Source organism: Pteropus alecto, unplaced genomic scaffold, assembly GCF_000325575.1.
Source record: "Pteropus alecto unplaced genomic scaffold, ASM32557v1 scaffold182, whole genome shotgun sequence".
NCBI classification, from domain to species: domain Eukaryota; kingdom Metazoa; phylum Chordata; class Mammalia; order Chiroptera; family Pteropodidae; genus Pteropus; species Pteropus alecto.
The window spans coordinates 5,112,145-5,122,584 of record NW_006433946.1 but is presented as its reverse complement, the minus strand read 5'-3'; the positions used below and the strand labels follow the sequence as shown (position 1 = coordinate 5,122,584).

Here is a 10,440-nt window from a genome sequence, read left to right as displayed (position 1 = left end):
ATCTCTGGTAAAGTCACATTTAATAGCGTTAGCTATTCCCTGCCCCCCCACCCCCTCTTTAATTCTTTTAGAAGTTAAATTAGGAAGGAACCATGAAAATATTCATATGCTTGGTACTTAACTTAAGGTTAGCTTGAAATGCCATTTTTGCTCCAATGAAATGTCAGATTTCACCATTAGATTGTAAAAAGAAGCAAACACATTTCATAAGAAAGCTGAGAAATATTTTGTGGGACAAAGATCAAAGAAAATACTACCTTCTTAATGCAGTAAAAACTCAAGTTTGGGCTTTAACATTTCTTTACCTATTCGTTTTTATAATGTGCACACATATTTGAGCCTAGAAAAGAAATGAAAATGGTGCCTTCTCTGCCTGGTTGACTGTGACACTTACTAAAATACAAGTGCCATATGGTGATAGAAAGAAAGCTAACTATGGGAGGTGAACACACGATGTAAATATACATATATGCCTTACTGTTAAAATGTTCAGCTGAAACTTACCGGATTTCATAAACCAGTGTCACCATAAAAAATAAATAAGTTAATTATTAAAAAATAAAAATAATAAAACACAAGCGCCATTTTTTTTGGTTCAGAGCTTTTGTAATGCAGCACAGCTGCCTGAAAGGAAGAAGATAAGAGAGAGAAGATATTGGAAAATCTATACAGAGGTTTATTGCTTTAACTGGCATATTGTACACAAAAGAGCTTTTCAACATTTTACCCTTTTTGTTCAACTTTATTTTCCACACAAACATGTTGGAGAATTTAACCATGAATTCCACATATCTCCAGGGAGACTCAACAATATAAGTAGAATTACTTTAGAAAATAATATCAGTATGTGCTTTACATGTTCTTTGTTGAAGAAATACTGATTGTTCCCATATTTCTCCCAAATCTTTAAGGGACTTTTAGGCAGGCTAATGGAAATCATATCTGATCAAGGGGCAAAAACTCCAATATGCAGTCATTAAAAAAAAAAAAAAAAACAGACAAATAACTGCTTGTTTGAAGAACATTCACCATTCATATAATCAGGTAGAACTTATTGTGGAGGTATGGGTTTTTAGAAAATCATTGTAAGTTGTTTTTAAAATTACAGTTATGTTCTAAAGACATTTTGAATGAAGTTTCTTTTTTTTAAAGTTTGGATTGCAAAGGATTCTAGGAGATGAAAGAAGTCTTTTACTATTGGCAAGAGCAATTGACCCTAAACAACCCAACATGATGACTGAAATAGTAAAAATACTTTCTGCTATTTGTATTGTTGGAGAAGAGAACATGTAAGTATTGCTATGTTATCATATTAACTGCCTGGATATAACACAAGAAATTAACAAGTCCTACCTCGTTGCTGTTTTTTTAGATAACTTGCATGAAGATAGTGTGAATTTTGGGAAATTATTAGCATTTTTATTTTATCTATTTACATTTTAGCTTTTTTTTTTTTTTTGATGTTTTGAAAAATAGGTTTAAACAGAACCCTAATGGGAAATTCTTCAAAGTTAGATTCAAAATGAATGAATAGAATTTTGTTTAGTAAAACAATTATTAGAAAACTAAGAAAAAATCAGAGAATAGTTTTGACTACATACACACGCACACACGCGTGTGCACACACACCTTACACACACACACACATATGCATTAAAAATTGACTTGTTTAACTGAATTAACTAGATGTTTTAATTTGTACTATTATTTTATAGTAGTATTTTATTTTATCTGTCTACGGTAAGTGAAAAGATGAAGCCATTATTCATAGAATGAAATAAATTAACCTGTTAAGGAGAAAGAACATAAAGGCTATTGGTAATTTTTCAGAGTGCATGTAAGTGCCAGTTTCAGCAAGTTGTTGCCAACCATACATTAGATCCTTTCTTCTTATGGAAATAATATTGAATCAGAAGCAAAATGTAAGATTCAATGTCATTTATATGTCCAGCTAATAAGAAACCATTGTGATAAAAAAATGAAATATCTGCTAAGGGCATGGACTAAAATATTCTTTCCAAACAGTTTATGTACCTGCAGTAATTTCAATTGGAATCAGAATAGGGCCATGCAAAGATTTGAGAATATTCTAATATGTCGACTTTCTCATACCTGTTAGAATAAAATGAGATGTTGCTTGCTGCTTGGCTAGTGTCCTTAGAAACTGAAAGACAGACACTAAACAAAAGTATTATTACATAACATTGTCTTAGCTCAGTGAGAACAAACTGAGAATGAGATAACATATGCAAAACTAGGGTTTCCTTAGGTTTTAGAGAAAAATTAGTTTATACATGAGTAAGAAATATTTTTCTAGTCAATTAGATTTTTTAATACTTAATTCATATAATACAACTTGCTCTGGTATACTTGCAATTATTTAATTATAATTTCAGATATAGTTTGATAAGAGTAGTATTCTACATAGAGGTTAATTTGATTCAGACACTGTACAGAGATCATTTTTAATATTTTTGTTGAGGTAAATACGTTTCTTATGCTAGGCGATTAGAGATGCTTCTCTAATTACTGAGGCTTTCTCTTTCAGGTTTTTCTTTGTTTCATTTTCAAATAATATTAATGTTTTTAAGTTTTTTTTTAAAAATTTATTCTTTCCAGCACTTTATTATAAAATTACACTTGGGTTAAACTTGAATGCACTTTCAAAAGCTGTAGATGCCCTTTTGTGTTTAAGTGATATTAATATCTGTTGCGTGAAATGATAGAACTTGAAATTTTAAATTTCAGTGTTTATCATTAAGTATCTTTTAGAAAATGTCACCCAGAAAAGTTATTTTCCTCAAGATTTTTAAATTGAATTTTCATTTTGATGCCCTAAAATTATTTAAAGCTATTGATATTAGATTTGTAGAGATATGCGAACAGGAACGTAATTCTTAAATTGTAATGATCTCTATAAACATCAAGCACGGGGGAGGGGAGAGGAGGGGGAACTGAAAGAGATAACCCATAGTTATAATGTGTGTATAAGATATATTTCTAATTTTTTCTATATTTGTCTCTATAGTTTAGATAAACTTTTAGGGGCTATATCTGCAGCAGCAGAAAGAAATAACAGAGAACGATTTTCACCAATTGTGGAAGGATTAGAAAATCATGAAACTGTGCAATTACAGGTGAGTTAGTTTTGTCTTAAATTGCTCCAGGGTTATATTTAGAGTATGCATTTTGTATGACACCGACTCCATTTGAGCTAACACTTGAATTGAACGGAACATAAAAATAAAATTCATTCTGTTGCTTGCTTCATATAAGCCAAAGTTTTGTCTGTGAGAATAACAGTTTGTTTAAAATTAGACAAACTAATTTGGCTAATTATAAATATGACTATGATTGTCATTAATATTTGGGTAGAGATTCAGTAATTGATGTAATAAACCGCAGAAATTAAAACCCTAGCAATAATCAGGGCAAGAGGGCAAGCAGTTCAGCCAATGTCATTATCCTAACAAGTGGGCTTTTGTAGATATTTAAGAAAAGTAAACACATCTCTCTGTGCTATACAAACAACATTTAGAATTCTGACTCACCAGAATAGGAGATTGAATTTCAACTCTTAGGTCAGGGTGTATCTGATAGCCCTGTGTAGACCCAGCCTAAATGTTTTCTTTAGATGACTCACTATGTTTTCTTAGATGACCTCAGGAAAGGACCCAGATAACTTTGTTCTTGAGAGATGAGAACTCATACTTATTGATCATACTTATGATGTGAGATCCTGGACTAAACATTTTAATTTACATCTATAATCTGATTTAATTCTCATAACAACCCGGCTATGTAGGTACTCTTATTTAGTAGTGAGTATTTTAAATATGAAAATTTCCTATCTGATGTAAAACATTTTCTTTTCCTCTTTTTATTGTATTATGAATTATTGGTATCCTTTTTAACTGGAGTTTGAAGCTAGAGTAGATAGATAAATTGGCTTATCCAAAGAGAGTACTGTAGTGTTACAAAACTATAATCCCCCTCCAAGAATTTAAGGAAATTTGTTAAATGTTACTTCTCCAGCTACAATAAGCAGTTTGGATAAACGTTTATGGTGTGCCTTTTATATCCAGTATATTACATTTAAAAAATAATAATTAGGGTATTTCCTTCCAGTGTTTTCCTTTTTACAGTATACTTCTTATAAAATTTATCTCGGTAAAATTTAATATCTCTGCTGAAAGGTTTGAAAACTATCTTTTTAGCTGACTTCTTGAAATTTTTGTTCTTGTTACGGTGGTTGGACTTACCTAACTAAATTTCATTGACTTTCAGTCATATGTAGGAGTTTGCACTTGTCTTGCAAAGTTTAAGAGGAATTAGGCATTTTAGATATATTCAGAATTTTCATTACTCACTCGAATCACACAGTTGTTGAGGGGTAGATTTGTGATTTGAAACCAGGTCTTTGAGATGCCAACATTTGTATACTGCATTGTCTGACCTTTAAAATGACACCTCTGACATAGAGTAGTTCACCCCAAATAATAAGAGAATGACATTTTCTGGCCTTCAGGAAGCTGGACTGAATGGAATGATAAAATGGCAAGTTGTTAACAAGTAAACATGGAAGAATCACAGACATCTTGCTAGGTATTCAAGAAACTGTTGAATACTGATTATAGATGCAAACGTATGCAAAACACAATTTGAAATTTCCTATTCTAATGAGCTACAAAAATCAGTCATTTGTTATATGCAGAGCCTATTACTCTCACAAGAATTGTTAAGTGGGTTTGCTTATTTGTATTATTTCATGTGAATGAAAAAAATTCATCTAAAAGTTCAAAAATATATTCAGAATGCAGAATGAAAAACAAAAGTTTAAATCTGTTGTTTAAAAAATATAATTAGTGCTGTATTTTAACAGAATGACTTTTCTATTTCTGTAGTATCCTGAGACTTCTTAAAATGTTATTACAGTCTCAGGAAGTAATTCTGTTAAAATACAGGACTAATTATATTTTTAAATAACAACTATATACCTTTTTTTTCTTTTTTGGGTTTTAAAACATTATAAATTTCTCACAGAAGTTTTCTAGCTCATCTTTAAAGTGAAATTTTAATGCCTTTGATAGGATTTTCATTATCTTCAGTAGTTCAAAAAATAGATAAAACAACAAATCACATATTTTCATATGCTCTTCATTGACATCCTTTCAGCTTAGTAGCATTCTCAAGTTTCCCCCATACTACAACACCTTCTTTTGATCTTACTTACCCTTGAATTAGCCTCTCATCTTCCTTTTTCATTTTATAGTCCAAATCTCTAAAAGAATCAATACTTGTTTTCTGTTTCTCAAATTACCTTTCACAACTCAACCTTTTCACAGTTCTCAAAAAGGTCAACAGTAATCCTCTAATTTCAAAATCCCATGTCCTATTTCCAATCCTGATCACTTGGCACTTCTGATAACCCCCCTCCTTGAAAATTCAACGGCCTTGGCTTTTCGGCCACTATTCTTTCCTTGCTCTTTGACTACCTTTACCTGCTCTTTCCTTTCTTCATGTGTTTTTCTTCTTACTTCTTGGATGTTTTATTCTCTGTGTTCTATCCTTGGTCCTCTTCTACTATCATTTTTTTGTGCATACATACAGATGTACATATGCATGTATACACTCATACATATATATGTACACACATATAATTCATTTTCTTCATGTATGTTCTCAATTGATTCTCTAGCTCTAACATCCACTATGTTCTAGTGATTCTCCAGATTTATGAGTCCAGCTCATCTCTCTCCCTCTAATCAAACCTACATGTCCAAATGCCTAACTAGATGTCTCATAGACATCATAAAAATAAGAAACTAAAAATAGCATTTATAAGCCATGTGCCAATGTGCTAAATACATATGTTACTTCGTTTTTAAACCTTACAGCAATTCTATGGGAGATAGTAGTAATATCCCCATTTTATAGATGAGTAAACTGAGGCTCATAGAGGTTAGATAACTTTCCCCGGGTCACAAAGTGAATAGGAGGCAAATCCCAGATTAGACACTAGGGTGTCTAGCTCTTAACCACTACGTGGTGCCTCCTCTTATTAAAACTGAGCTCACTCTCTCTTCCCTTTAACCTGATTCCTCCAAAAAGAAGTCTACTCTTCTTCCTGTCTTTCTAATTTTAAATTGTAGATGTATCATCTTTTACCAAATCTTTAATATTCCTCAAGACCTCATTCTTCTTTGTTCTCTGCATCCAATCAATCATCAGATCTTATAGAGCAGACTATGAATCTATCCCAGTCTCTCTACCCCCACTGCCTACTGTCTTTATCTTCTCACTAATATTATTTCCACAATTTCCTAATTAGTACTGTATACTGATAGATTCTTCCCCTCCAGACAAATGTTCTGTATTGCTGCTCTCAGTTATCCTTAAAAGATAAATCTGATTCTAACATAGTAGCATTTCTAGAAAACTATGCTCAAGACTCATTGCTACCTTGATAAAGGCGAAGATCTTAATCACAATGTATGACCTTTTTCAGTGTGGTCCCAACTTTGAGCTTGTCATTCTCTCAAAAGTACCATATATTTTAACCTTACTAAACGTGGTGTTTCTCAAATATGCCGTAGACTTATGTCCTCAAATATTTTATCATGTAGAAATACGAACCCTTCTACACTCATATCCCTTTTCTCCTGGCAAGGTTTAATTTAGGTATGTCCTGCAAAAGTCTAGGAGGGTTTCAGTGAGGAGGTGATGCTTTAACTGGATCTTGAAGCATAAATAGGAAACAGTATTATGGTGGGATGGGAGGCAAGAAAATGACTTCTGGTAGGTAAAAACTGAAGCCAGAGTGGTCTGCAAGTCACTTCACAAAAGAAGACAAAATGAGGTAATACCAACTTATAGCTGAAATTGATTTCTACATGGAAAGAGAAGGCAGTACAGTTAACCTCCAATGATATATTATAAAGAGCCCAACTTTTACAGGCTGATGTTGGTCTGAAAGGTGCCATGTCTTAAAGTGTTTCAGGAGCTGTATGCAGAAGTGATTTAGCATGATTTAATATATTTTAAAAATGTTTTTTTAACATGCTAAAAATAATAAAAATTTTGTGCACATTGCCATTTGATATGGTACACAAAAACATAGAGTAAATATATAGTTCATTGATGTGTAGTAGGTTCACTTATCCTGTTTGATAATCATTTTGGAATATAACTGAGAATGAAAAAATAAAGCAAGATTAAAACAATCTGAGCAGCCTACAAAAAGTCAACAAATCCATCAAGTAAACCTCATGATGACAAAGACCTTTTGGCCTTTAATCAGAGTGTATTAACTCTTTTTTCCTCTGGTGTCTTAATGAGCCCAATTATCTGTTTTCCATCCACAGCAGATGAGAAGCACAGGTTGGGAAGCTGGAATAGTATTTATTCCAGATCGTTGAACTGAGATGATCAAGAAGTGACAACTGACAGATTAAAAGCAAGGGAGAAGGACATAGAAACATAAAGTCTAGAACTAGAATGCAAAAATTACATTTGGTTTCATTTAGTCTCGGAGCAAGAAGCCCTAAACCCCTCAGTAGCAACTAAGGGCATCGCTGTGTTACATCATAGCTCACTAACTCACATATTTAATCATGCCCCTGAGTTAGCGAAAAAATAATAAGTTATATTTAGGATATTTTGCTTAAGAATGTGGGAATTATATAATTTATTTCAGAAAGAGTTTCACGCAGAAACACATGTCGATGCTTAAATGGACAAACCCTCAGAAATATGGACAGATCCTTTGTTGCTTGACTCTTCACAGTGGTTCTCAGGTGTTGATTTTTACATTTTAATTATCGTGGAAGCTGTAGTTAAATAGATAAGCAGACCATTTGGAAACTTAAAGCTATTATAAAGAAACTAAGTAACAGAAGGAATCTGGATAATGGACTTTGTGATTTTCAATTCAAGGACAGTTTTTTTTTTTTTTTCCTTTAGCACAAAGGAAAATGCTGTTCAGCAATGCCAGATTTATATAGATCTTGGGCAAATCATCTAATTTTACTAGGTTTTTAGTCTCTTTACCTCTAAATGAGCATATTGGACCAGAGTGTTTTATGCTCTCTCTAGCTTTAAAATCCCATGATTCTTTAATTTCTGTCTCTGTAGTTGAGTTATTTATTTATTTATTTAATTTTTGAAAGCCGATTGAGAAGTTCAGTCATGCTCTTAAGGATTTATATACTTGGAAGTCGAGTGTACCAATTTTGAAATTTTCATTATTCAGTTTTGTACTTCTTTGAAGCTTAGGTTTTAGAGATTAGGCCAGAAGGCTTTTTTCTTTAAAGTCTCCAGTACAGTGCTATCCAGTCAAACTTTCTGCGGCGTTCTATTTTTGTTCTGTCAAGTATGGTCACCTCTAGCCACATGTAGCTATTGAACATTTGAACTGTGGCTAGTGAGACTGAGCAACTGGATTTTTAATTTTATTTAACTGTAATTAATTTAAATTTAAATGGCTCCCTTATTGAACAGCACAGCTCTAGAGTGTGTTTGTATGTGTATGTGTATATCTGCTTGCACGTGTATGCTGAGTAGGGAGTTAGGTGTCAGGAAGTAAATAAGAGTGAGAGACCATTATTTTGGATGAAGGAATGCTACCATACTTCATTATTCAGGATATATACAGAAAGTGGAATGTAACACATTTTAGGAACTATTTTTTCCCTTTCTTTTTTTTTTTTTGAATTTTTGCATCCCATTATATATTATAACTGCTTTATATACGAGATAATGGATTGTTAAAATAATTATGTTTTTCTAATTAACCTATAGTTTCAAAGCTAGATATTCCCGTTATATTAAACATGGCCCATTAATTAAATTTTATTATTTTACCCATCCTTAAAGTCTTCTGCTGTGTGAATCTATGAATGGAGTTCATGAGGCATCTAGAGTGTGCTGGGAATTATTCTATATTTGCAGTAAAAGGATATGGTTTAGAATCATGAGTTTCTTTCTTGCTGTGTGACCTCGTATAAGTTTTTTATCTGCTTTGAGCCTCATCTTCATCATCTGTGAAATAAGGATAATAGCAATGCTTACCTTGTATGATTTTTATGAAGATGAGATTAGATGGTGAGTTATATAAAGCACCTAATGTCTGGTAATAATAATAGTAATCGCCTGGCTCAGCCGAGCAGGAGCAGCCACGTGCAGACAGCGCCGCTTCCAATATATTCTGCCCTTTAAACTTATTTCATTTTTAAAATTTAAATTTATAGTTATAAATAGTGATGATTGTTTTGATTTTGAATTGATTTTGTACCTGTCCTCTGAAAAGGGCAGTAATTGTGTAGTATTATAGCGGAATGGAGATAATTAAGATGAGTATTGTCCTCCACATTTATACATTATAAATATTTCTATAAAAGAGCATTGCTTTAGCAGAATATATTGTAAAATGACATGATAGTATGACTTTATCTTATGTTATTTGTAATTAATTGGGTATCTATTACAATTTAATAAACAATAAATAGTACATTGATAAACCAGTGCTGTTACCTGTTTATTGAATTCAGTGTCTTCTAATTATTTTATGCTATAGTCAGTGGGTGCAACTTTTTAAAATTCAGTTATGTATTCACACATTATATGTAAAGTGAGTATTTAATAGCATTGCACCAAATATCTTATTAAATGTGAAATTATTTTGATGTTGATACATTTGTTAATTTTATTGACTTTTACTAGTTCCATCATCTGATCTAAATGCATTTTATTGACTTTTACTAGTTCCATCATCTGATCTAAATGCTTTTATTTGTGTAAAGGTACAATTCTAAGACTCATTAACTTGTTTCTTATGGAAATGTCCTCTTTACTCATAGGGTATTAATACAAGCCATTAAGCTAGAATTTCTTTTAGCAAAAACAATCCTAGCAGATGGCAACTTTTCTCTCTATTAATTTTGGATTGGATATGTACTTTGGCTTGTTCGGTCATGTCATAGTTCTAACATAACAAGGATCATTCAAGCAAATACAATGATAACATAGCTATGGATATGTAGAATATACAAACATATCCCAGCCTACTGTAACTCTATGAAGACTTCAGTGTTCTCTTATTGTAAATAGGAAGGTTAAGTAACCTATTAAGGCATAAGCATCATAATAATTTATCCGATATGTCTTTTAAAATAATGCCAAGTCTATGGCAAATATTTAGTCGTATAAGTGTTTTAGCTTGACATTCGAGCATTCATAGGAATTAGGCTACATTGTTCAGTTATCATTTAGATATCTAGTAATGTCAGAAACAACCTCAATCATCCGCTTTAAAACATGTAACTTTTGATTATTGAACCTGGATGTGAGGTGAATGGGCCAATCCCTCCCCCCGTCAAAATCTTAAATGTATAAAAGAAAGATATAAAAATAAAGCAATATACCCTTTAATCTTTTCTCTCT

The 10,440-nt window shown here is 32.1% G+C and overlaps 1 protein-coding gene across 4 annotated transcripts in view; it reads left to right on the top strand.

Annotated features, from left to right (window-relative positions):
* The window catches only part of DIAPH2 (diaphanous related formin 2), a 781,302-nt gene that overhangs the window by 202,466 nt on the left and 568,396 nt on the right, over nt 1-10,440 (top strand). For all 4 annotated transcript variants that reach the window (XM_025044410.1, XM_025044409.1, XM_015586720.2 and 1 more), the window contains 2 exons: nt 1,153-1,289; nt 3,029-3,137. In XM_025044410.1, the coding sequence (XP_024900178.1) occupies nt 1,153-1,289; nt 3,029-3,137 (246 nt within the window). The remainder of the gene's footprint in view (nt 1-1,152; nt 1,290-3,028; nt 3,138-10,440) is intronic.